This window comes from Danio rerio, chromosome 4 (assembly GCF_049306965.1).
Source record: "Danio rerio strain Tuebingen ecotype United States chromosome 4, GRCz12tu, whole genome shotgun sequence".
Lineage (NCBI taxonomy): Eukaryota > Metazoa > Chordata > Actinopteri > Cypriniformes > Danionidae > Danio > Danio rerio.
This window is the reverse complement of record NC_133179.1, coordinates 59510142-59537500: the sequence shown is the minus strand read 5'-3', so window position 1 is coordinate 59537500 and position 27359 is coordinate 59510142. Positions and strand designations below refer to the sequence as shown.

Below are 27359 nucleotides of genomic sequence, written 5' to 3'. Positions count from 1 at the left end.
CAACAGAGTGTTCTCACTGAAGAGAAAGGGCTTATCACAGGGAGGAACATACCACACATAGGTCACAAGGGCTGTTTCATAGCTCGGCGTGATCGTATAGTGGTTAGTACTCTGCGTTGTGGCCGCAGCAACCCCGGTTCGAATCCGGGTCACAGCAGGTTTTTCAAGGTGACATTGGTGTCGCACTCTGTGTTGCCATCCGTTATCTCCAGCCTTCTTTTAGTGCAGGCTGTGCTAATGGCACGTCCTGAATGTTTACGTTTCCTAAAGTGTGGAAGACTAGGGATATGATATAAGAGAAATAGGATCTTTGATGCCAGCATGCTCTGTAGATAAGTACTGATCAAGTCACGCTTCTAAGGCATGGAAGGAATCTTTTCAATTGTTGAGTGTCCATTCATTGCCACAACAGCAGAAAGACATTCTGCAGTTATCATTGATCTATTTAATGTCTCCTACATGACATGAAGTCCAAACTATTGTGTTGTACTGATGTCTACACCTACAAAAACCATAAACCCAACCTCAAAGTAACCTGTCGTGTTTTAGCAACATCCACACCAACCATAAGCTTAAAACCCCCTCTCACGGTAAACTTTAGTGTACTGTAAAGGTCTGCGCCGACCACAACCCAAACCTTGCCTACTTGTAAGTTACTGTTGTGGAGCCCAGATAGCTCAGTCGGTAGAGCATCAGACTTTTAATCTGAGGGTCCAGGGTTCAAGTCCCTGTTCAGGTGTGTGACGCTCATTTTGTGGAGCCACAGCTTTTGCCGTTGAGCTATCGCTTGATGAAAGTTTCATCTGGATGCACAATATGTGTACTAGGCATAAAGAAATGGCAGTACAGGCAGTCTTGTAGTCGTGGCCGAGTGGTTAAGGCGATAGACTAGAAATCCATTGGGGTCTCCCCGCGCAGGTTCGAATCCTGCCGACTACGTCCTCACCCTTTTTAAAATTGCAGCAGTCGTCAATTGTTTGCATTTCCATTGTTTCTTGGGAAAAGCGTTGTGCTGGTAGGGGGAGAAAAACAACAGAGTGTTCTCACTGAAGAGAAAGGGGCTTATCACAGGGAGGAACATACCACACATAGGTCACAAGGGCTATTTCATAGCTCGCCGTGATCGTATAGTGGTTAGTACTCTGCGTTGTGGCCGCAGCAACCCCGGTTCGAATCCAGATCACGGCAGGTTTTTCAAGGTGACATTGGTGTCGCACTCTGTGTTGCCATCCGTTATCTCCATCCGTCTTTTAGTGCAGGCTGTGCTAATGGCACGTCCTGAATGTTTACGTTTCCTAAAGTGTGGAAGACTAGGGATATGATATATATATGATATAAGAGAAATAGGATCTTTGATGCCAGCATGCTGTGTAGATAAGTACTGATCAAGTCACGCTTCTAAGGCATGGTAGGAATCTTTTCAATTGTTGAGTGTCCATTCATTGCCACAACAGCAGAAAGACATTCTGCAGTTATCATTGATCTATTTAATGTCTCCTACATGACATGAAGTCCAAACTATTGTGTTGTACTGATGTCTACACCTACAAAAACCATAAACCCAACCTCAAAGTAACCTGTCGTGTTTTAGCAACATCCACACCAACCATAAGCTTAAAACCCCATCTCACGGTAAACTTTAGTGTACTGTAAAGGTCTGCGCCGACCACAACCCAAACCTTGCCTACTTGAAAATTACTGTTGTGGAGCCCGGATAGCTCAGTCGGTAGAGCATCAGACTTTTAATCTGAGGGTCCAGGGTTCAAGTCCCTGTTCGGGCGTATGACGCTCATTTTGTGGAGCCACAGCTTTTGCCGTTGAGCTATCGCTTGATGAAAGTTTCATCTGGATGCACAATATGTGTACTAGGCATAAAGAAATGGCAGTACAGGCAGTGTTGTAGTCGTGGCCGAGTGGTTAAGGCGATGGACTAGAAATCCATTGGGGTCTCCCTGCACAGGTTCAAATCCTGCCGACTACGTCCTCCCCCTTTTTAAAATTGCAGCAGTCGTCAATTGTTTGCATTTCCATTGTTTCTTGGGAAAAGCGTTGTGCTGGTAGGAGGAGAAAAACAACAGAGTGTTCTCACTGAAGAGAAAGGGGCTTATCACAGGGAGGAACATACCACACATAGGTCACAACGGCTGTTTCGTAGCCGTAGTCTCGTAGCTTGCCGTGATTGTATAGTGGTTAGAACTTTGCGTTGTGGCCGCAGCATCCCCGGGTTGAACGGGGTCATGTCGTGAATTCGACTTTTCATCAATTAGAAATGATCAGACCGGAGGTTTTGAATATCAGAAAATAGACTTTATTCTCTATAATAAAGCCGAGAAAGAGCAGAGCAGGCCCCAGAGCATTCTGAAGTCTCTCCGGGACACCTTCTAAAGTATCTGTGTTCTCCATAATCTTTATACAGGTAATTATGACACACCCCTTTGTGTCTCTTTTTAACGCTTGACCACTTTTGAATAGGTTTTCTAGTCTAAGGGGTCCTGCTATTCTTGGCTCTCAGCCCACCAGCTCATGTCAACAGAGATGTTACAGGTCTATGTCAGCAAAGTATAGATACAACTTATGCAAAGGAACTAAGTGTTTACATACATCGTTATGATAGGATAATAACTTGATAATATGTTACTCATTCTAACTTCTGACACATATAGCTTCATACAAGTATTTAACATATATAATCAGTGCTTTACATATTCAGTTATTCTACACAATCAGCCATTCAGTAATAGCCTTCTCCTAGTGTTGCTTCTGTGCAGGCATACTCATATTACACAGTATTTTTAACACACGCTGGCATGTTTGCTGCAAACACTACATACATTTTGAGAAGAGAAAATTAACTGCTTTACACTTAGAAAATACTACACACTGAGAGAATAGAAATCTTCTTCAATCCCTCCTCTTAAGACTTTAGTCTTAATATTATTGTCTTTTAACCCAAAGTGCAATTTCAGAATCCAGTTCTCTTAATTACCTCTATCTAGTGACTGATATAAGCCACATAGCTGTTATCAATTGACTAGATTATGCCAATGTACTGTGACAGAAGTCCAGGCAAACATCTCCCCTCTCTTTTGATTTGAAGGAAGTAAAAGACTGTACTCTGTTTTTTCTCTTAACACATGACAACAATGTTTTAAGCATAAGTATTCAGTTGGTTCAGTGCTAGCTGCTAGTTTTCACACTCATGTAGAATATACTGAAGTGATATTATATATAGGTACCATAAAAGCAATATGCAAAGAAATTCAATATACAAACATAAAAAGCATCAAATGTTGATCTTGATTTTTGGTCATCCTTGTTTCTCTTCTTCTAAGCTATCAGCATCTTCACTTGACTTTAATAGATGTTAATGGAGATGTGTGGTTAAGAGTCTGAGTTTTGAAATCTGCAGTTGTGCATTCATCATCCCTTGACTTGTGGCACTGCTGTATGTGGTATTCAGGCATATTATCAGAATCACTTTTTACTTTGTTCTGATTAACTTCTCCTTCCACACGTTGCACTTAGTAGTTAAGAGCTTTGGAATATTCAGGCTCCTCTGTTTCCGGTCAGCTTTCCCTTGCTGGAGTTTTTTCCTTTCGCTCCTTTGAGGCATTGGTACCCCATTAATGGCATCCACTTTGAAAGCTGTTGGATTTGCCCTCATCCAGATATGGTCCTTTTCTCCTGAGCTCTCCAGAGCATCCTCAGATAGACTCGATCAGCTGGACTAATTGGACCTTGTATCACTGCTCTCTCACATGGCTCCTTTCTGGTTTCCTGCACAGATATCGCTTTGCACATGGCAATTAATTGTTTCTTCATGGGGGGCGCCACTGAGCGATGACGGAGTAAGACGTGTGTTTAAGAGCTCCCTTAGCCAAATCCGTTAAAAAATACTTACAAGGACCAATAATTTTGTAATTTCTATCTTTTCAGAACGCATTTACTTTTAAAACAATTAGACTTCAAGTTCGACTGGATATCTCAACATGAGCAAACAAAAACCTAAGAAACTGAAATCGACGCAACTAGGCCTCGACCAACCACTGACCTTGCCTGACACACAGCCCAACGAATCCAGCGGTGATGAGGAGGATCCTCCTAACCGAGCTCTATTAGCAGCCATCACAGCACTCAGAGGTGAAATGACTAAGATAAAAGATGACATCTGTGAGAAATTGGAAAGACGCATTGAGCGGGTGTCTAAAGATCTGAGAGCGGAGATTGTTACGATCAACAACATCACTCAAGAGTCTATTACTAATCTTGAAACAAAATCTCAAACGCTACAGGCTAAAGTCACTGACATAGAAGAAGCCGCCACTGCGCACTCAGATAGCATTAGCCAACTTGAACAACAAGTGGCTAATCTCAGTAACGAAGTTCTCAGTCTTAAACAAAAGAATGAAGACTTAGAAGGAAGATCCCGCAGAAACAATATCAGAATTACAGGTATACGAGAGGCCTCGGAGACGACGAAACCGAGGGACTTTATTGCCAATCTGCTGAAAGATGTACTCTCGTTGGACGAACCCCCGCTTATTGACAGAGCCCACAGGACCCTTCGCCAGCGTCCGAACCCCTCTGATCCACCGCGCCCATTCGTAATACGCCTCCATTACTATCACGTCCTGGAAGACATCCTCCGCAAAGCTGCCGCTTTGAAAAACCTTCAATATCAAGGTAAACCCATTAGCATCTTCCCCGACTACCCACCGTCAGTGGCAAAGCGAAGGGCGCAATTCAACAAAGCCAGGCAACTATTGCGCAATCAACCCGGCGTCAGATATGGCTTACTTTACCCAGCGAGACTACTAGTGACCCACAATGGCTCACAATCATCCTTCACAGATCCGCAAAAAGCCGAGGAATATGCTGCGCAGCTCACAACAACTCCATCGGGATCAACTGAAAGAAGTTAAAAGACTGATAATACATCAGATATCATACTTAGGCAAGGATTCTTACCAAATGCGGTAAGATAACATAACAAGAAATATAGGTTGAGAGAGACATTTATATCAGACTCTTACTATCAGTATTCTACGAAGGTTTTCACAAGGTAATATCCTCATTTCTTCGATGATGTGCATCTCCACTGTCTCCTAAACGTTGTTCTGAAGATATCCAATAAGATGTATAAAAAATTACTCTCAAGCTATATATATTTTATTTTTAAATTGATCCTACAATTATTTTGTTCTGTGCTATAAACGGTCATGATTCTATAATTTGGCTTGGGGAGCTTCCCCCAAAAGAAGTAACAGTCTTAGTAAGTTAGGTTACTCATACAGGGAAGGTTTTTATTTATTTAATTTTTTTTATTTATTTTTTTTTATTCTTGTTCTTCTAGTTCTTTCCCGCGAACGATTTCCCTACGGCTACATTAGGTTAGCCTAAGATAGTTATGTTCATGTTGTTCACTTATTTGTTGTTCACTGTGTTTATGCTCACGAATATGCAGAATTACAATTCTTGTGCAGCAATAGAAACAAGTTTTATTCAATACAATTCAGATAGATACTTGATCCCCTATCTCATTCAGAAGCCAACTTTCCCACTTATTATATATGACGAACGCATTGAATATTAAAAGGGGACTGACATTTACAAGCTGGAATATACGTGGCGCAAACAACCCGGTAAAGAGAGGTAAAGTCTTGAATCACTTAAAATCATTACACTCAGACATAACCTTTTTGCAAGAGACATATTTAAAAAACAATTGCCATAATAGATTGAAAGCAAAATGGGTAAAAGAGATATATCACACATCTTTCTCCACAAAAGCAAGAGGAGCAGCCATTATAATAAAGAAAGGCATACCCTTTATTCATAATTCCACTATAGCAGATAAAGATGGTCGTTACATCATTGTCTCGGGAGAGATATACAACATATCTCTAACCCTCGTCAATATATATGCTCCTAATATGGATAACCCTGCATTTTTTAAGAAAGTCTTCAGTTTGCTTCCCAATCTATCGCAGACTATGCTAATAATAGGAGGAGATTTTAACACACCTTTAGACCCATTTCTTGATAGATCAACATCTCGTAAAATTCCCCAAAATAATTCAAGTGTTCTTATAAACTCATTCATTAAAAGCATGAACTTAATAGATCTATGGCGTTTTACCAACCCATCTGGCAGAGATTATTCCTTTTTTTTCGGCAGTTCATAACTCTTATAGTAGAATCGATTATTTCCTAATTGACGCTCGACTAGTCCCATTCACAACTAATGTGAAATATCATACCATATCAATTTCAGACCACTGCCCAATAACATTCAATTTACATCTGGAAGGTATGGACCCACCCAGTAGATCCTGGAGATTAAACCCTTATTTACTGACAGACAAGGAGTTTTGTAAATTCATTGAAGCTCAAATAAAACTATATTTTGAAACGAATGATACCCCAGAAGTCACACCATGCACTTTATGGGAGGCTTTCAAAGCCTATTTAAGAGGATGTGTAATCTCATATGAAGCTGCCAAAAAGAAAAAAGAAGTAAATCAATGTAAACATCTTGAAGAACAGATACAACAATTAGACCGACAGAATGCTTTAAACCCCACTCCCAAATTACATAGAGAAATAACTAACCTGAAATATCAACTCAATCAGCTTCTATCCGGGAAAATTTCATCAGCTTTTTTATTCATTAAGCAAAAACATTTTGAATTTGGAGAAAAGCCTCACAAATTATTAGCTCGCCAACTTAAAAAAAAATAGAAGCAGATCGAACTATTCATAGGATTAGAGATGACAGGGGACATATATTACTTAAACCAAAGGAGATAAACACGCGTTTCTTACAATTTTACTCTGACTTCTATACTTCAAAATGTAACAGCGACCACAATACTATGAATAAATTTCTAGACGAATGTAACTTAGCAAAAATCTCACAAGAAGACTTGGAAATGCTTAATACAGATATTCAAGCCACAGAAATACAAAAGGCAATAGCCTCCCTTAAAAGCGGAAAATCACCTGGCCCTGATGGTATGCCGGTCGAACTTTATAAAAAATTTAGTAATATCCTTATACCATTTCTCCACAGAATGTACAACCAAGCCCAACTAGACAGCACCCTGCCACCAACATTAACTCAAGCTACAATCACTGTTATCCATAAAAAGGGAAAAGATGAGCTAAACGTTGGCTCATATCGTCCAATTTCCCTATTAAACATAGATTATAAAATATATGCAAAAATCCTGGCCAATAGACTAACCCCTTTAATGAATACAATAGTTCACAGCGATCAAACTGGCTTTATATCAAATAGATCCTCATCGTCTAATTTACGACGTCTGTTTGATATCTTATACACTGACAGGAAAACTCACAACGATCTAGCCATATTGACTCTCGACGCTGAGAAGGCATTTGATCAGATAGAGTGGGAATATCTGTTTGAAGTACTTAAACGACTTAATTTAGGTGAAAGGTTCATTAAATGGATAAGACTTTTATACACAAACCCCAAAGCTCAAATTCATACAAACCGCAATTTGTCTTCCTCATTTCATCTGTTCAGAGGAACACGACAAGGATGCCCCCTGTCAGCTCTAATTTTCGCTCTGGCTATTGAACCACTTGCACAAAGTATACGTTTAGACCCCCAAATATATGGTTATCAGACAAAGACCACAACAAATAAAATTTCGCTATATGCAGATGATATTTTGTTGTATGTGACCAAACCTCTCCTCTCTATACCATCCATTCTTGAAAAAATTGAAATGTTTGGGAAATTCTCAGGATACCAGATAAATTGGACAAAGAGTTCACTAATGCCAGTTCATGACATTCCTCAAACAACGTTAACAAGGTTCCCCTTTAAGGTTACCAATGACAAATTCACATATCTGGGTATAGAGGTTACAAAGAAACTTTCCTCTCTCATGCAATCTAATTTTCCACCTCTATTGGAAAAACTTAAAAATAAAATTCAGTTTTGGAAAACCTTACCAATATCACTACTTGGGAGGATAAATGCAATCAAAATGATCTTTTTGCCTCAAGTACTTTACTTGTTCCAAAATATTCCGATTTTCTTAACAAAATCCTTTTTCAAGAAAATCGATTCAATTATTCAACCATTTCTATGGGATTATAAAACTCCAAGAATTAGCAAAAAACATTTAACCAAATCTAAAATGAACGGAGGTCTATCCCTTCCAAATTTCATGATGTATTATTGGGCGTGTGCTTTGAAAAATATTAACTCCTTTAACATCACTTCTAACACTCTCCCCATTTGGTTAGCTATTGAAATGGAAGACTGTGATCCATATTTACCTGCTGCCCTAGTACTTTCACCTTTACCACTTGACAAAACAAAGGACATTCAAAATCCGATCATACATAATTTGTTTCGTATATGGAGACAAATTAAATCACACTTTACCCACAAGACGCTGCCTCTTTCTTTACCAATAGCTAAAAATCCATCCTTTCCCCCTTCTAATTTAGATCTGACGTTTACTAATTGGAGGAAATTAGGATTATGTTGTATCCGTGACCTGTATATTGAGGGTAAATTTGCTTCCTTTGCACAATTGCAAACAAAGTTCAAATTACATAACAATAATTTCTTTAGATATCTACAGGTTAGAGATTACATTCAAAAATTAATGCCAGATTTCGATACACAACCACAATCTATGCTTGATGAATGTTGCACTATATCCCCATATAAAAATAAATTTATCTCTAATATATATAACAAATTACAAACAATATCCCCCCCCCTCATCCAATAAATACAAGGATAGCTGGGAGAAAGACATGGGTACCCATATTCCTGATGACATCTGGGAAGAATCTTTGGAACACATACACTCATGCTCCTATAATACGAGACATCGTCTTATACAATTCAAAATTATACATAGGCTTCACTTTTCAAAAGTAAAGATCCACAACATTTTCCCAAACGCTTTATCCAACTGTGATAAATGTCAGTCCCCTAATGCAACACTTTTCCATGCTTTTTTTTCTTGCCCGAAGGTCACAAACTACTGGTCTAATGTATTTAATGTATTGTCAAGAATTTTTAAGACTACACTATCACCTGATCCATTGTTGATTATTCTTGGCACATCAAAGCTATTTAGAAAATTTACTTCAGCTCAACAGCGGTTCATTTCCTACTCTCTTATAACTGCAAAAAAATTACTTTTGATGTCATGGAAAGGACCAACGATACCGACTGACAAAATGTGGCTTCGAGATCTCTCCAATACTTTACATTTAGAAAGAATTAGATATTTGGTGAAGGACAATCTCTCAGGTTTTTATAATATTTGGCAACCCTTCATAGACTTCTTACAATCAGTATCTGTATAAACACGCATTTTCTTCCATTTTATTTATATATAAACTCTTATTGTACTTCTTGCTACAAAATTGTATTCTACTTCCACACTGTTTGTCTTTTCTGCTTTGTTTTGTATGTATATTCAAACAAAAAATATTCGAGCCTTTTTTGTATTGTTGATTGAAATTGTATAATATATATATACGCTCAATAAAAAAAAAAAAAATTGTTTCTTCATAAAAGTCCCTACTATATTAGACATCTCTGCAAACCATTCCAAGAGGTTATGTGCAAGGTTATAGGTGAGATTATATGCAAGGTTTTATGCAAAGTTTCATGTGGTTTCTTGCAAGGGTCGACCCAATAGTAGTTCATGTGATGCAGTGTTAGATGCCTGTTTCTGTCAGTTTCCATGCCATCATTCACCAATGCACTTGTTAGCAAATTAATCCCATTAAGTTTATTATTTTTACATATTTCATTGAGCGTTGGCCTTGATGGATCATCTTCATCTCTTTCAGCCATTTCTGGTAATTGAGCATAATACAATTACTCTCTCTTTTGCTTTATTCACAATTTTTCATACTCCTTTAGATGTTTTTATTTATTGATCACTTATTAACTTAGATTTTAATTACTTTATGAATGCAAACCTTTTATGAACTTATTTCTGCTGATGTTTCAAATCCTTGGAAGTACTTCTTTCGTCACAAATGAATAACTGTTCCTGCTTCATAATTTGCTTCTGGTACCATCTCCAATCATCTACTCATCATAGTTTCTCAACTGTGCTTGTTTACAGAATAATTCTCTATCCAGTCAACACCAAAAACAGTCATCATATCTTACTGTTTGGAGCAATGGTCTCCAGTCAAGTCTTTTAATTGAACTAGATCTTTGTGAAGCTGTAGATAATTCAATCATCCACATATTGTGACAGTGTCCATCCTAAGATCTTCTCCCTAATTTTAACCCTTTATGCATTCTGGTGTATACAATATATGACAGTCATCAGCCTACACAAGTACAAACAAGTTTCTACCCTCCTCTGGTAGTTACCTAAAATAAACTCAATAGAAACCCAATACTTGAAATATTTACCATCCAAAAAAACAAATCTCCACATACAATATGAACTTCAGCTGGAAAATCTTCTCCTATTGATTACTCTTAAATCACATTATCAACATTAAGCCTCTTTTATCTGTCTTGATTAACCATTTATTTTAATTAGCAAATTAACTTCAATTAAACATTATTAGTTACTTATAATTTATTACTCCTTTAAATTTAAATGTCTAGGACAGATTGTATATTACAGTAAATGTTTCTATTAATGCTCGTATTTTTACACTTTTTGATAGAGTTTTATACCTATTTCAGCATCTAGTGTTTTTCTTTCTGGGCAGATCTACATCTGATTTAATTTTAACCCTGACTATGCTGGCTGATTTTATCTGCATCTCAGTCCTGTAATGACCATCATTTAGTTGGAACTTGACACTTTTTTCTTTTACTAATCGATTTTCTGAGCTATATATTAATTCCTTTTTGTCTTTGAGTTGTCTTCTTTTGGCTCATAATTATTTCCTGAGGCATTCCCCTCAAATTAGTTGTTCATACAATTTTGATGCATTTTTTTATCAGCTGACTAAAACTTACTGTATGTATTGTAAATTTCTGTTTGCTCTGTTTTAACTATAATTCCTTATTAATTCCTTATATTGTTTTCTTAAACACTTTTCTCTTTCATTTTTTCTTATAGCAATTTAGAACTGTTACTTTCTGACCTTATGTCCTATGAATTTTATTTCAACTTGTTATTTCAATCTTCTCTTTAACTATAAATAATTTTTCTAGATTTGAATCTCTTTCCAGTTTTCAATATCCAATCTTGATTTAGGCCATTCACAATAAGATTATGCTAAGATATTTTTTTTACTTAGTTTTAACTTAAATACTTAATTCCAATCTTATTTATTCTCCTATTTATTTATTGCCTTATCAAAAGCTTTTTCTTTTTCTTTAGTTAGTCTGCTGCATTGTAATTTATCCTTCTATGTTTAAGTACTTTTATGATTAAACCTATTAAAACTTAAACCTAAATTATTTAACATTCATCATAATATATCATTCAATATTTAAAGTTTTACCTTGAAATTACCTTATAACACTTTTTCTTACTTAAAAATTTGCATGATAATAATTTCTCTCAAATTGACAGGAGTCTGATTCGATACAAGAATGGGTAGCTACACTTTTGTTCTTAATTTTCCTTCTGTAATGCTTGAACTTAATTTAGACTATAGGAGCTACTTTGAGGTGGACTGTCAGACTATCCCCCCTCGCAACCTGAGACAACCAGCTCACAGATTGGTGCTTCTGTGGTGTCCTGACATTCCTTCATATCAGGGCACAGTTTTTCCCCCTCTCTCTTTGGGCTGGCTTCTGTCTTTGACTCAGCTGATGTAAAGTTCTGGTGGAGCGTTTTTTTTCTCTTTGATCAGTTCATCAGTCTCTTGTTAGTGTCTCTTTTGAATGTCTCTGAACAAATGTAGCTTTTTCAGTCCTCAGTAAATCCTGGGCATAAAGTTCATGTCACAAGTGTCCACAGCCATTTTGCTCTTTGTGTTTTTTCACACACCTTTCCATTTGCCAGTACACTCAGAGATATCTGGTAGGTACGAGACTTCAGTCCCCCAAAGTTCATCTCTATGTCCTCTTAATTAATATATATAGAATTTAGCTCATGACTTAATAAATCTTTTTTTTCTCTTTTTTTTTCTTCTTTCCCATTTTTTCCTTCATCAAATAAAGACTCCTTTTATCCAATTTGTTTTTATTAATTCATTAATTTATTTTTGTTTGCTGTTTAACAACTAATTTTTTCTAATTGTCAATAATTTTTATTATATGTAAATATGCTTAATTTTCCATTTGTGTAACGGGGAGACTGACACGGGGGATCCATTATGCAGTATTTATTAAGTCACACTTACTCACAGACAACACGCACGGATGTGCGAACATACAACATTCACAGCAATGAAGATTAGGGCTGGTGGTTGACAGACACAGAGTAATTTACCAGGCATGGGTAAGAGGCAGGCAGCGTGATTCAGAGTCCGTGTAACAGGCTTAGGTCGAGGGCAGGCAGCGAGTATCAGAGTCCGGGTAACAGGCTTTAAGTCATGGGCAGGCAAAAGTCAGAGCAGAGTCAGGAAACGGGCTGAAGTTGTAAACAGGAGATCAGGCACGATAGACCGCTCAGTAATGCTGGCCAGGGCTAAACAAGACTTCGCAAAGACTGAGTGTGAGAGAGCTGCTTATAAAGGGTACGTGGGTCATTAGCGGGATTCAGATCAGGTGTGCTGGATCAGAGTGGATGGATGATGTAATGCTTAGAAGTCCGGAGATGGTGGCCTCTGCTGGTCAGCCAGGGGAATGACTGGGACCGAGTCGGTGACAATTTGTTAAATGTCCTTATAATATATATATTTTTTTGGCTTCAGATTGTGCTTCACTTATTTTTATTAATTTATTCTAGTGCTTCCTCACTAGTTACATTAAATCTTACATTATGTAATTTCTCTAACATTTCTGTTTTTAATTCACCAGCACTACATGGTGCTAACATCTGATATAACTGTTCAAAATCCTTACTGCAATAGCTTAGAGTTCATAGTACTAATTTAACTCCACATGTTTGTTTACTTAAAGCATTTTTCCTATCAGAAATGCAATTTGTAATCCTCAATCACTTTTTAAGTACATAAAATATTAACTACAACATTTTTAAACTCACGCTATGATGTTCTTTAATGTCTCCTCAGTGTCTATGCTTTACATCTGAATCACTGCTTTTACTACAAATAGCTGTTGGTTCAGATGACAGCCTGTAGCTGACTTTAAGACAGATGACAAGTCAACTTAAGCCACAACAATTTTTTAGTGCACTTAAACATAATTTTATCTTTTAAAGCTAAATCTTGTTTTCTTCAAAATGTTACTGTTTTTTGTAATTTTTATCTTATCTGTTTAATATATATTTTTAAACATCTTCTCTTTTTATTCTATTAAACAATGTTTGGACTTCTTTTTTCTCCATTTTCCTATGCTTCTTTTCACTTTCAAAAATTAGCATTTTTGTCTCATAGATTTTCCTAATTCATTTTTCTTTAAACTTATTTTCCTTAAACATTTGATCATTAACTCTTCAATTAATCAATATTCATTAAAGTTTTTTCTTCTTATTCTTTATTTACTCAAATTATTAACTTATCTATTTTTTTCATACTGATTAATAAATTTATTTCCTGATCAATATAACTATTTATATCCATATGTAGTAATTTCTATGCTTCAGTTTTTTATTTCTTAATATTTATTAATATAGCTTCTAGTTGCGTTTTTTTATTACACAACTCTATTTATTAAATCTAATTCTATCATTGGTATTTCCTTATTTCATTTATCTTATTACATTACTTTATAATATTTCTATTTATTTAATACCTTATAATATATCTTGACTCTTTAGCTTCTATCTGTCCTGTGAAACTTTTGTTCTTAAAATAGACAGATTCTTACCACTCCTGAAGCAGACCTTCTTCCAGAATGTCGACATGTCAGGAATTTCAGTTCCCTCTTTGCCTAGTTCATACTTAAAACACTTCAAACACACAGAGATTATTCAGAAAAATGTTTAACTAGTATATTCTTCTTTTTATTCTGTGTCTTTCAAATGCAATATGTTGTCATTAATTTGCATATGCCGCGACACGATTGGCTCTCATCCATTCTGACAATAGAGAGCGAGAGCGGCGATTGGCTCCCGTCCATTCTCACAATAGAGAGCGAGTGCGGTGATTGGCTCTCGTCCTTTCTCACAATGGAGAGCAAGCGCAACGATTGGACGAGGAGAGAGGCTGAGACAGACGATCCTGATCCAGGTAGCGCCACAAGGACTTAGTGAAAGGTCACCTACAGTGGTAGAAACGCTGAACTTTGCTATATGAACCCAAATTAAAGTTTGCTGAAAGAGAGTCAAAAAGGTCACAGAAACACCCAAGCGTGGAGCTCGAACATAAGACCCAGAGATTAAGAGTCTCATGCTCTACCAACTAAACTAGCAGGGTTGTTGAGGACTTTGTTCAAGAGCTAGTTACCATTTACATCAATACCTTCCCTACCCATGACAATCTTCTGCTTAATCCTGATGTCATCTTGCAACGCTGGACGCTGGCCCAGGATCTACGCCCAAGTCACATGTTAGTAGTTGCAAGGCAGCAAAATGCTTAATTCGTCCCAGGGTGGGCTTGAACCACCAACCTTTCAGTTAACAGCCGAACGCGCTAAATGATTGCGCCACAGAGACTTAGTGGAAGGTCACCTACAGTGGCAGAAATGCTGAAATTTGTCTCTAAAGGTCTGCTATATGAACCGGAATGAAAGTTTGCTGAAAGAGAGACAAAAAGGTCACAGAAACACCCAACATGGGGCTCAAACCCACGACCCTGAGATTAAGAGTCTCATGCTCTACCGACTGAGCTAGCCAGGCTGGTGAGCACCTTGATCAAGAGCTAGACACCGTTTACATCTGTGGAAATATAAATTTCTAGCATCTAATTCCAAATGAACAATACTCTACGTATAACTGAAAAGTTATTTTCTTTGTTTTTTTTTAATTAAATCATTTCATTGACATGCCATATAGGAGGGACATTTAACCTTTGCCTTGCTGACTACAGACTTCATTTGTATGCTAAAGTGATGTAATTAATGGTTTCAAAGCATGGCTGTATCTATTGTATTCCCTGTCTCCAGAACATCATTTGCACATTGTTGTAATGATGTACTTATCTATTGATGAGATCAGCATGGCACCCAGACTTCATTTGCAACCATGGCACCCAGACTTCATTTGCATGCTTTGTTTGACTGTCCCCCATGACTGACCCCACCTACATGCTGTAACATGTATAAAATGTATTATGTTTTGCTGTGGAGTTGAGAGTTTGCTTTCGATGACGCCACAGCCACGCTGAGTTCCTCTTATTAAAAAGGATTCTGCTTTGAAGACAACCGAAAGATTCTCCCTGGTTTTTTGTGGGCTCTTAGAAGTTTACAACACATCAATAGCTTCCCTACCCATACAAATTTTCTGCTTAATCCTGATTTCATCTTGCAACGCTGGACAGAATATGGCCCAGGATCTATGCTGAGTGCACGTGTTAGCAGTTGCAAGGCAGCAAAATGTTTAACTTGTCGCTGGATGGGCTTGAACCACCAACATTTCAGTTAACAGCCGAACACGCTAACCAAATGCACCACAGAGACTTAATAAAAGGTCACCTACAGTGGCAGAAACGCTGAACTTTGTCTCTATAGGTCTTCTATATAAACTCGATTGAAATTTTGCTGAAAGAGAGACAAAAAGGTCACAAAAACGCCCAACGTGGGGCTCGAACCCACGACCCTGAGATTAAGAGTCTCATGCTCTACTGACTGAGCTAGCCAGGCTGGTGAGGACTTTGTTCACGAGCTAGTTACCGTTTACATCAATACCGTCCCTACCCATGAAAATTTTCTGCTTAATCCTGATGTCAACTTGCAACGCTGGACAGAATATGGCTCATGATCTATGCCCAGTGCACGTGTTAGCAGTTGCAAGCAAAATGCTTAACTCCTCCCTGGGTGGGCTTGAACCACCAACCTTTCAGTTAACAGCAGAACATACTACCCGATTGCGCCACAGAGACTTAGTGAAAGGTCTCCTACAGTGGGAGAAATGCTGAACTTTGTCCACCAGGTGGCTCTGTTGTGCGTAATTTTTACACATTTTTGTATCTAGTTAAGTTTGGTTTCTAGTGATAAAGAAATTTTCATTTTGTTGTAACTGTAGAGGAAAAAGGTGTTTTCCTATACATTTTAAATTGATAATTTCTCAAAGTGTAAAATTATAAGAGATTATGTGTGTAATTGTGTATAAATTGTCAAATTTACCAAATGTAATTACATAAATTATTAAGAAAATAATTCATTCGACCTCACAATGCTGCTCTGTATTGATGAGGGGGTCGAATGTGCAGTAAAGCCAGAAGACAACGTGTTTGTGTTAAATTGTCTTCTGCAGGACTAAATAAAGTGGAGGAAAGCAGCGCTTGGTATCATTTGAAGTTATTGAGTGAAAAGCAGATCAGTTACATATGGTAATACACAGGTCTGTGCTTATAAACATATTATGTACTGCTGTATGGTAACGTGTCATTTGTTTGTTTCGGTGGTCTTCATTTTAATGGTTTTTAATTTGTTTTTGATTCGGGGGTCTTTCTGGGGACGCGCTGCGACTACTAGCCCGACAGTGGAAACGCAACATAATTTTGGCCTCATTACTCATCTCCCGGGCGATTGGCCCGGCCCGATAAAAGCCCTGGCTCGCACTGGCCCGATAGTGGAAATGCGAATGTAACATTCTATACATTCTATAATGTATAGAATGTTACATGTTGGTTTCATTTGAGGATTGAACCCAGTTTCTTGGACTCAAAGCTGGGGCTTTTCCCAGCTTAGCTAACTCCTCAACATATGAACCCAAGAGCACAAAATTAAAAAGGGAACTTGAGGCGTTTAGTTTCAGAAACAAGAAACAACTGATCTTTATTTGAAAAATAGAATACAAAGTACAACAGAAATGATCGAAGCAGAGCTTCCAGTGAACAGGCAAAACAAATCTGACACAAGGGTAAAAAAACAACAACAACAATAAAAATAAAGTGTCACTTAGCTTCTCAAGAGAATCGGGCGAGCACTGGGCAGTAATGGCTCAAGACTGAACACACTAGCTTTTTACACACAAACTTTTATAGGGCAAAACACAGGTGTTGCTAATCTAGCTTGAGTGGTGGCACAATGTAGATGGGAAGAGGAGGAATACAGCTTAATTAACTTTTACATAGATGACTTTAATACATAAAATAAGTAAGCTGACCAAAACTCTTACGGGGAGAAGACTTTATCGAAGACAATGAATAGTGCAGTTCCTCAGCAGCGATGTTAACTCATTGGTAACTTAACCCAAAGTGAGACATTACTTTATAACAAAGGATGTAACCCTCAGAGATCAGCCTACTTCTTTGGTTGGGTCACAACTCTTGAGTTCCTGTAGGTCATTTGGTTCACACCTTTTCAGATGCAGATACTTGTTTGCATATGAAACAAGTCATACAATCTATCAACATATAGAGTTATTTTGGGTTCTTGCAGCCCTGCAGGTGTTCAAAGGATTTCATCTTCAGAAAACTTGATATGTATTCAAAATTTCACACTTGTCCTGGTAAGAAACTCTGGTTATTTATAGTGAGTCAGGTATCATCTGATTGGTAAATCATGTTTTAGCTAATGCAGGACCAGCCGTAGACAATCATAAGCATGTGATCCTCTCAAAAGTAGTATAAATAAATTTCACTTGAATGAACAGCCAAACTACATGAAAAAGCTGCTGTTTTGAATGTACCAGTGTTTGTGTGGACAAGGCCTCAATTTTGGGGACTCTGCTCTCTAATGTGAAGCTTTAGGTGAGTGCTGAGGCTTCTTTTACGTTTAAAGCCTTTTCCACACTCACTGCATCTAAAAGGGTCCTCTCCTGAGTTAATCTTCCTGATGTGTTTCCTGATGGATTCTTTGCGTGTGAGACTCTTTTCACACTGATCACATGTCAACACTATGGTTCCAGTGTGATTATCCATGAGGTTCTTGAGGCTAGCTTTGGTTGTGAAGCGCTTTCCACACTGAGCACATGCAAACGGCTTCTCTCCAGTGTGAGTTCTCATGTGGTGTTTGAGTGTGCTTTTATGTGGGAAAGTTTTCCCACACTCTGTGCATCTGTAAGGTTTCTCTCCAGTATGAATCCTCATGTGGTTGCCAAGACTTGTTTTTTGAATAAACCTTTTCCCACACTGTGTGCATGTGTGAGGTTTTTCTCCAGTGTGAATCCTCACGTGGATGTTAAGGTCATGTTTTTGAGAAAAATGTTTCCCACAGTGTGTGCAAATAAAACTTCTGTCTCCAGTGTGTGTTCTCATGTGGACTTCAAGGGTGCCATTTTGCTTAAAACTCTTTCCACACTGGATGCAAGAGTACGGCCTCTCCCCAGTGTGAATTCTCATGTGCGCCGCAAAGTTTCCTGATTGATAGAAGCTTTTTCCACACTGTTGGCATGTATACGGCCTCTCTCCAGTGTGAATTCTCATGTGCACTGCAAAGTTTCCTGGATGATAGAAGCTTTTTTTACACTGTTGGCATGTGTACGGCCTCTCTCCAGTGTGAATTCTCATGTGGGTTGTAAAGCCTTGTTTATAAGTAAAACTCTTTCCACACTGTTCGCAGGTGTAAGGCCTCTCCTTAGTATGAACTCTCATGTGAACATCAAGGTTTGCCTTTTGACTGAAACTCTTTCCACACTGTTTACAGCTGAAAGGCTTCTCTCCAGTGTGAATTCTCATGTGGTTTTCAAAGCCTTGTATGTGACCAAAACTCTTTCCACACTGTTCGCAGGTGTAAGGTTTCTCCCTAGTGTGAACATCAAGGTTTGACTTTTGACTAAAACTCTTTCTACTCTGTTTACTGCTGAAATTACACGCAGATTTGGATTTCCGAGGTCTTCCACGAGATGAAGTCTTTTTATTCAGTGTAGGTTTTTCATCAGTCATTATTTCTTGGAGTTTCTCTTCCATTTCATTCTGTTCATGAGCCTCTTCTTTCAACACCATCAGGTCTTAAAAAAAAAAAAAAAAAAAAAAAAAACATTGTTAACTTTAGTACGAAGACACAAAGTGACAAGCAAAAGATGGATGTTTCATCCAGATATTAAAATGACTTTACCATTTACTCTGCATCATGTGGTTTTAAACATTTCCTTTCTTATGGAACACAAAGAAAGCCAGCATTTTTTCACAATATCTTCTTTCGTGTTTAACAGAATCCAGAAACTCGTAAAGGTTTAAAACCACATGTAAAACATGAGAGTAAAATGGTATCCCTTTAAAGGGTTCCTTTTATGAACCTTTTTTTACAAGATGTAAAATAAGTCTTTGGTGTTCTCAGAATGTGTCTGAGGTTTTAGTTCAAAATCAGATTATATACCTTGAAGAAAATATAATTTTGGCGGTCAAAGGAAAACCAAGCTCTTTTTGTGCCTGTGGCTTTAAATGCAGATGATCAAATGCACTTGCTCTAGATTATTCATGTTGTGTTTCCTCATGTGCATCTTTCACTGGATTTAAACATTTGTAACTTGCTTGGAAGACCTGATTGAGACAAATACTGCATGTTCATAGCAAGTACACATAACTTGCACCTATATTTCAGAGTTTGCATTATTGTAGATGTTATATAACAAATGTTTCCCAGTACTGGGTTGCAGCTGGAAGGGCATTCACAGTTTAAAATAAATGCTGGAAAAGTTAGTTGTTCATTCCGCTGTTGCAACCCCTAATGAATAAAGGGACTAAGCCGAAGAAAAATGAATGAATGAGCACATGCAAATGCTTAATGCCACGTCTGCTGTAAACTGGAGTGATGATGAGATGGCAAGATGACATACTTTACTACTTGATTTCATTCATTTCAAAAGTTTACACTTAACGAGCCTGGGGCTTTCCTCCCATTTGCAAGACGAAAGGGGAGTTCTCGAGAACTCTTTTGTAGTAGCTAATGAACAGAAAGTGATTGCTCTTAAGAGATAACTACCGATTTGAATTAGTCAAGTAAATTAAGTTGCATGTTTTTAGACAGTGGAAGGAAACCCATGTGAGCACCGGGAGAATGTGTAAACTCTGCACAGAAACGTCAGCTGGCTTGATAAGGACTAGTAACCTTCTTGCTATGAGGCATCAGTGCTAACCACTGGGAAATCGTGCCACCCTTCTAGGAGAGGAGTAGGGGTGGAAGGGTGGATTCTTTGAAACGAAGATGGCTGTGACATGGAACTCAGGGTATTTATAGTGGTTTAGGAATCGTCTGATTGGTGAATCATAAATTGAGTAATGCGAAACCAGCTGCAAGCAATCATAAGCATGTGATCCTCGAAATTAGTTCATAAATAAACTTCACTTGTACTTGTCTTTGTTTTCTTTGCTTTTTGCATGTACTGATGCTTAGATGAAAACCTACATAAAGACATTTAGATAATACATTAAGATATTTTAAATACCCGACAAGATGCAGAAATGCCATCTAAAAAGGTTAACTACTGTTTGTCCAATCAGGGACAGTGACAACGTAAATATACAAATAATAATGTTAACCCGGGGGTTTGTGACCTACACACGGCTTTCAGAGTGCATCTGAGTTACAGAGAAGTGCAGAGGTTTTTTTCTCTTATACGACCTGTGGTATCAAACATTTCACTGTCATTAAACACACTGTCTTTCTCCCCAGCGTGTGTGTTTGTTTTTCCTCTGTCAGAAGCGCGTACACAAAAGGCAACTCCCATTTTTATTCAAACCCTGCCTATTTTACCTCCACCGACACTATCACCCAAACAGAGCGAGACACACCCACTTTCCTGACTTTTTCCAAACTAGAGGTATGCAAACATCCTGCTGAAACGGGGGGGTTTCATGGCCCTTTAAAGTTACTAGTGACTCGAATAAGCATGGATGGTTCAAGTAGCAGCTCCAGCGATGAAGAAATGATTATTGTTCACAGAGCAATTGATATCCACGTTGATATCGACTCTGGGCATCTTCTTCAATGTGTGCTTGCACTGACAGTTTTGAACTTTAGCGCCTCCAAGTGCTGTTTACTGTAACTTCAGCAGCTCCTTGCACGTGAACAAAAGTGCCAACCTGATTAGTGAAGGTTTTAACGGCGCGCATCAAATAAAAAAAAAAACTAGCATGAGGCATTTCTTTAAAAATTATGCTTTTACGCCTGGCGATTTGTGCGTGGTGTGCACAATCACATTGACGCCCTTTATATAGTCACAAGGTGTTAAATTTTGACAGAAAACGTGAGCAAAAAACATCTTGGTGTGCGCGGGCCTTTACACTGTTTTCAGCATCTAAAAATTTATTCTGTAAAAAAGTCTCAAGCAAAAAGATTCCAATGGTGGCGCCTGCTGGTACATGAAGAATATGATCAATACTGACGAACTTTACACTCAAATGTTTGCATATCATCAGCATGCTGTAATCCATTTCTTGAGCAGCAAAAGTCATTTTTAAACTTGTTTGTTGGCCAGTTGTAGTCAGTGCAATGCTAAACATTATTGTTCCACTATAATTTGTTTTGTCTCATGTCCTCCCACAACATCATCATATAATTTAGAATACTGTAGTTCAATGTTTTATTATAATAATATTTTTTTGTGTCTATCTTATCGAGCATATTTAAAATTAGGGCATCCACGTTTTCTGACATACTTTAAACCAGGGTTAAAATTTTTGACTCAAGAAGGGCTAAAGGCTAAGGAATTTTTTAAATACCCCAGATGCAAAAGGGTTTTATTTGCCCTATATATAATTATATTATATATAAAAAATAAATAAATACATTTAATAACACAATAATAAATTAATATAAAAATACAGTATTTTATATATTTCTTAGCAAAAAAATAAATTATATTGTGTAAAAACAAGCTTTACTTGTATCCATACACTTTTTCCAACATAAACTTTTTTTTAAATGTAAAAAATAAAAAAAATAAAATAAACAAATGTTTTAAATGTTTTTAAAACTATAATTAACTAAATCTATGCACAATAATCTGTCCAGGTCAATGTCCTCAGCAGTAAATACAAGGAGCACATTTAAACAAATATTATTGTAAGGAAAATAATTAAACCATTATGATAAATAGAGTTAAAATGACCTTTTTGAATAAAAAGTTTTATTGAGTTGAATTTGTTGGTGATTGTATGGGTTTTGGCCAGATTGGGTAGCAAAACATGAACAAAGGAAAATGAAGACTTGTTTATAAAAGACTTAAGACCTACAACACAATATTTCAGTAAATTTAAGACATTTTAAGACCCCACGAAAACCCTGTTTAAACACAATAGCCCTGGTAATTAGTTATTATAATAATGATTTAATTCTAACTCTAGCCAAAACTATCACTGTAATAGCAGATATCTTCTATGAGAATACTGTAGGTCAAATAGCGTCAGCTCAGTTAAACTTTTTTAATTGATTGTTTTTATTTATTTATTTTATATAGTACCAGTGCTCTAGGATGCTTTACAAACAGTAGGAGAACAAGAAAAGCAATAACCTTAAGAAGGTAGAGAAAATAGGAGACTAATAATACATAAAATAATGACAAAAAACATGAGAACAAGTAACAAGAAAGAAACTCATTCTGTGCTTTTGTGCATTTAAGAGAACTAGGCAGCACACTCAGGGCTGCGAGATGGATTTAGTATTCTTATTATTAAAATATATCTGAATGAGGATCAAATGACTGCGTCGGTCTTTGAGAATAAAAGTCAACCTGTTTGTTCCTGCAGATCTTCCTGTTTGACTGTGAATGTTTCTTCAATCTTCAGGTCTTCACTTTCTACTTTAATAAATGTCATCTTTATAACAGTGTGGAGATCAGTCGCTTCAGCAGGAGTTTTTCTCTGAGTTTGGACACTTTATCCTGTTTAAAATGAACAAAACAATGAACAGAAATAAGATAACTTCTCTTCAACACTTGCTTCAAATGAGCAGATTAAAGCTAGTACTTTATTTCTTATATATATTGATGTAAATTTAGAATGGACTAACATTAAATTAGACCTTCATTAAAACACTTATTACACACTGTTACATCTCTGTAACTTTTTTGAAACTTTATTCAGGTATGTTCTTAATCAACTTCTAAATGAACGAATGTGTGAATTGAAAACCAACTTTACCTCTATAACGTGTAGCACTTTTTTGCACAAGACAAATTTCCTCTCAGGCACAAAAAGTTTATCCTATCTTTATTCAAACAATAGATCTCATTACTGTGAGTGAAATAGTACTTAGTTGTATAAAATGTTAAAATAATATTGTCAACAAGGTACATAATTTAGCACTGAATAAAAAAAACCTTAATCAATCGGTTTATATAAGGGTAAACGCTTTAAAACAAACCTTTCTCCAGTTAAATCACGGCGCGGGGACAGCGCATGCTTATGACGTCACACACCACGCCAAAATAAAAGTCTTTTTTTGCCACTTACTGTTGCAGTCATGACTTATTGGCATTTCTCCCTCCACTTTCTGACATACACAGACACACGTATTTGGAGTTAATCAAATCCTCTACTCTATACATTTTAAGAAAATTTAAAAAACGTGTTTAATCACTAAGTCGAAGTGTTTAAAGCAAAAAATCTCAACGTTCTAAATGTATAACAAATAATCTGATGGGTGTTTTAAGCTGAAACTTTACAGACATAAAAGACTTATCTTAAATTATGAAAGGGAGGTAAAAAAGGTGTACTTCAAATAAAAACTATTCATTACTACTACATGTTTTAACTAGTCATTCATTATAATATATATTTTTTCTCTGCGTTTGGACACTTTATCCTGTAAAAATTAACAAAGCAATAAAAATGTCCTGTTTAAAATAAATAAAACAATGAACAGACACAATAACTTCTTTTCAACACTTGCTTCAACAGTTTCTTTATATGAGAGTAATTAACAAAAATAAATCAGGTAAGTGCGAGCAAGAAACAATAGCCACAAATAAGCTGATTAAAACTAGTAACATTATTCTATTTCTTATATATAGTGATGTATATTTAGAATAGAATGACATTATGCAATTTAAAAAATTAAACCTTTATTAAAACAATTAATTTACACTTTAATGCTGCTTTATTTAAACTTTAACAAATGTTGTTAATTATTTTGTTTGTTTTATTTATTTAATTGTCTGCTTACAGCAACGTTGTAGCACTCTTTTGCACAAGACAAGAATTTCTTCTCTGGGACAAATAAAGTTTATCCTATATTATTCAAACAATAGACCTTACTGTGAGTAAAATAATACTTTATTTGTATAAATGTTAAAATATTGTAAACAGCAGGTACATCTAGCATTAAATGAACAACCTGAAATTTTAATCAGTTGGATTACATCGGTGTAAAAGCTTTAAATCAAACCTTTCTCCAGTTGAATCACAGTGCGGGAGCGGCGCAGCTATATGACCACGCCAAAATAAAAGTCTTTTTTTTGTTTAGCTTATCCCCCTACTTACTCTTTGTCATGAATTATTGATACATTTTCCACTTTATACTTTATCTGCTCGCTGTTTTGTATTTAAGACCATCAATCTTTATGTTAATTGAAAAAAAAAAGCATTTACCCCCCAGATCTTCACCTTCAGGTAGGTTGATAGGAGGTTGCATTTTCTTTAAATGATTGCATTTCTTTATCCATAGCTTTAACTCATTCACTTGCATTCAACTGATGTTGCCACCTCTTTGTATGTTTGAATGGGGAAACATCAAATTCTCCCAAACTGCCTGCCAGGTTCCAACCTATATATGTATTAGGTTGAAACTTAACTAGGTTAACTTGGGTTGAAACTGGGCTACGGTCCATTTGTCAGGATAAAAACAATATTCATAACCAAATAAACAAACAAACAAAAAACTAAATAAAAAGTTGTAATGAAGCTTTTAAAAATGACTGAAGAACTTTAATTCAACGTTGAACAGTGCATCCACGCATGTTTAGATTTTACATTTTATAATGTTAGCATTCAGATATTATTTGAGTGTAAATTCAGAATGTGCAACTCACCTTTCCAGTCTTCAATGAATATGTGGGATGAGAAATGGCCTCAGTGGGCTTTTCTTTGTAGGTTGTTGTTGGTAATAATCCCAATGTAGGAATCAACAATCGTAGTTTGTCATACAAAGTTGATCTCTTTACTAAGCAAAATAAGCCAATGACGTTTCTGTTAGGAACCCAGAATATATAGATACAACCCTGCTGAGCTACAGGACCTGGAATGTGATTGGATAAGACTCAATTGCCCTCCATTAATGCTGGTATAAAGATGCAAATGAGCAGTGGAGAGCAGTGAAGACTCAAGACACATACAGTGGGGGATGGAAAGTCCAGCAGCTTTACAAACCAGTTTTACAGAGAATTAATGATGTATTGGGAAAATAAGTTGACTTTAGCCATCTTCATTTGATTTGTTGCTTTTGTTTTATTGACCTTATTCTAAAACGCGGAAGTGTGCCTGTTTTCGCGATTGTCTTAGAACTTCCGATTCAGTCGCATATGGGAGAAATGACTAGGAATAATAAACGGCAGAAAATGGCCAAACTACTTGCTCAACAAACAAATGTTTGCATGACTACACAGACCAAGAAGCATAATATAATGAGAAAATATTAAATTGCAACATCAAGCAGCGTAACGAGCAGTTGTTAACGTCAAAAAATGAATGGAAGTGAATGTGACCGGAAGTCGCGAGACAAAAAGATTCAAATGGCAGCACCCGCTCGACATCTGAGAATAAGGTGAATAGGACTATTGATGGAAGCTTATTTTTTAGTTTGGCTGCTGCATGTTGTTGATAATATTGACACACTTATGTTGAGGTATTTTGATTTGAAAGACATTTCAATTTATTTTTTCCCAAGCCTGGTTAAAAGGTAATGCAAGAGTTGTGTGTTGTTTTTGTAGAAGCTTCTCAGAGTTGCTTGGCTGAAGTCTTTGTGTAAAGATGCAAATGACCATTGAAGACTCAAGCCACACTGATGTCTCAATACATACAGCTACATTCACTTATATAATAGTCATGTAAGTCTTATATTATTATACAGTGATATATTATCATTTGTTTAAAGAAACAATTTCTGAACTTCACATTGAGGTTTTATTTGTCAAGTTTAGTCAATATATTGATATGAGCTAACTATTAGCATTTTTTTTGTCATTTATTTATCACTGAACTAGTTCTTTATGTGAGTTTAGAGTCCTTTATTTCTCTTAAAGCACATGCAGCTCTTTACTGGTTTCTGTAAGACAGTCAACACACTCTTAACAGGTCAATTATTTCTTTCCAAAAGTGTCTTCACATTTTAACAATCAAAATGTAACTTGTTTCTGTGCCAATTTTGTTTTCTTTCCTCCGTTTTTTAGTTGAACAGAACATGTGTGAGCAGCTCAGCTCAGCTCTCTCGAAAGCCTCTTATTCACCTGGTATGTAACAAAGATGTTTTTCCCTCTGATTATCACTTGTGTTTGTGCATACAAATATGCGTAGACATTCACAAGAGAATATAAAAGATACTCTTTGACAAAACCTTTTCCGTTTAACACAGTAAAGCCATCACATACTGTCCATTTTTGCTACTTTTGTCCTTTGTAGATAATTGTTTTTTACATTAATCACAAATGGATGAGACACACTGTAACTTCAAACTCATTTGTGTTAATTCCAGGTGCTGTGAAATGTTGTTGTAACATCATTACAGGACCAAAACAGAACGTCCTCCTAAAGTCTTATTCGAAACGTTATTATATGACTAAAGGAGGACTATGTAGATACGTTCTGTTAATGTTAAAAAAGTTCTCTTTGTAACGTTATTAAGTGACCATTGCAGGACCAAAACAGAACGTCCTCCTTAAGTCATATTCATAACGTTATTATATGACTAAAAAAAGACCATGTGAAAACGTTCTGTAAATGTTAGAAAGGTTCTCTTTGTATCGTTATTATGTGACCATAGAATGGCCAAAACAGAATGTCCTCCTTAAGTCATACTGGTAACGTTATTTTATGACTAAAAGAGAACGTTTTAAGAACGTCCCTAATGTTCTGTAAAGGTTCTGGATTTTTATTACCTTTAGGGAACTTTCAGGGAACGTTGTGCAAGGTCGCGCGAACGTCGCCTCCTACCTGGCAATATCATCACAAGTATCAGTGCTATCAGTTTTTGTATTTCTATTTGTTGTAATGGCCTGTTGTTATTGCAATAAAAATAAATAAATAAATAAATAAATAAATAA

The 27359-nt window shown here is 36.6% G+C and overlaps 3 protein-coding genes and 5 non-coding genes across 12 annotated transcripts in view; 5 read left to right on the top strand and 3 right to left on the bottom strand.

The window, feature by feature from the left end:
• LOC137491106 (uncharacterized) overlaps positions 1-27359 on the top strand; it is a 1257671-nt gene that overhangs the window by 677218 nt on the left and 553094 nt on the right. The gene's annotated exons all lie outside the window — the stretch shown is intronic.
• Positions 1-27359, bottom strand: part of LOC100329723 (uncharacterized) — a 399138-nt gene that overhangs the window by 244155 nt on the left and 127624 nt on the right. The window lies entirely within an intron of this gene.
• Positions 667-739, top strand: trnak-uuu (transfer RNA lysine (anticodon UUU)). The gene has a single exon. It is a non-coding gene; the product is annotated as a tRNA-Lys (tRNA).
• On the top strand, positions 858-939 carry trnas-aga (transfer RNA serine (anticodon AGA)). Its single transcript has one exon. It is a non-coding gene; the product is annotated as a tRNA-Ser (tRNA).
• Positions 1709-1781, top strand: trnak-uuu (transfer RNA lysine (anticodon UUU)). Its single transcript has one exon. It is a non-coding gene; the product is annotated as a tRNA-Lys (tRNA).
• Positions 1900-1981, top strand: trnas-aga (transfer RNA serine (anticodon AGA)). Its single transcript has one exon. It is a non-coding gene; the product is annotated as a tRNA-Ser (tRNA).
• trnak-cuu (transfer RNA lysine (anticodon CUU)) lies at positions 15787-15859 on the bottom strand. The gene has a single exon. It is a non-coding gene; the product is annotated as a tRNA-Lys (tRNA).
• Positions 16971-25283, bottom strand: LOC100331219 (uncharacterized). 5 transcript variants are annotated; one of them, XM_073948533.1, is made up of 4 exons: positions 23468-23520; positions 23245-23311; positions 22836-22985; positions 16971-19112 (listed from the first exon to the last, which is right to left on the bottom strand). In XM_073948533.1, exons 3-4 carry the CDS (start codon positions 22918-22920, stop codon positions 17875-17877), a joined length of 1323 nt encoding a protein of 440 aa, XP_073804634.1. In that variant the 5' UTR covers positions 22921-22985; positions 23245-23311; positions 23468-23520; the 3' UTR covers positions 16971-17874. The 5 variants fall into 5 exon arrangements, with proteins under 5 accessions (XP_073804634.1, XP_073804633.1, XP_073804631.1 ...); XM_073948532.1 differs by lacking the exons at positions 23245-23311; positions 23468-23520 and adding an exon at positions 24694-25283; XM_073948530.1 differs by lacking the exons at positions 23245-23311; positions 23468-23520 and adding an exon at positions 25134-25283.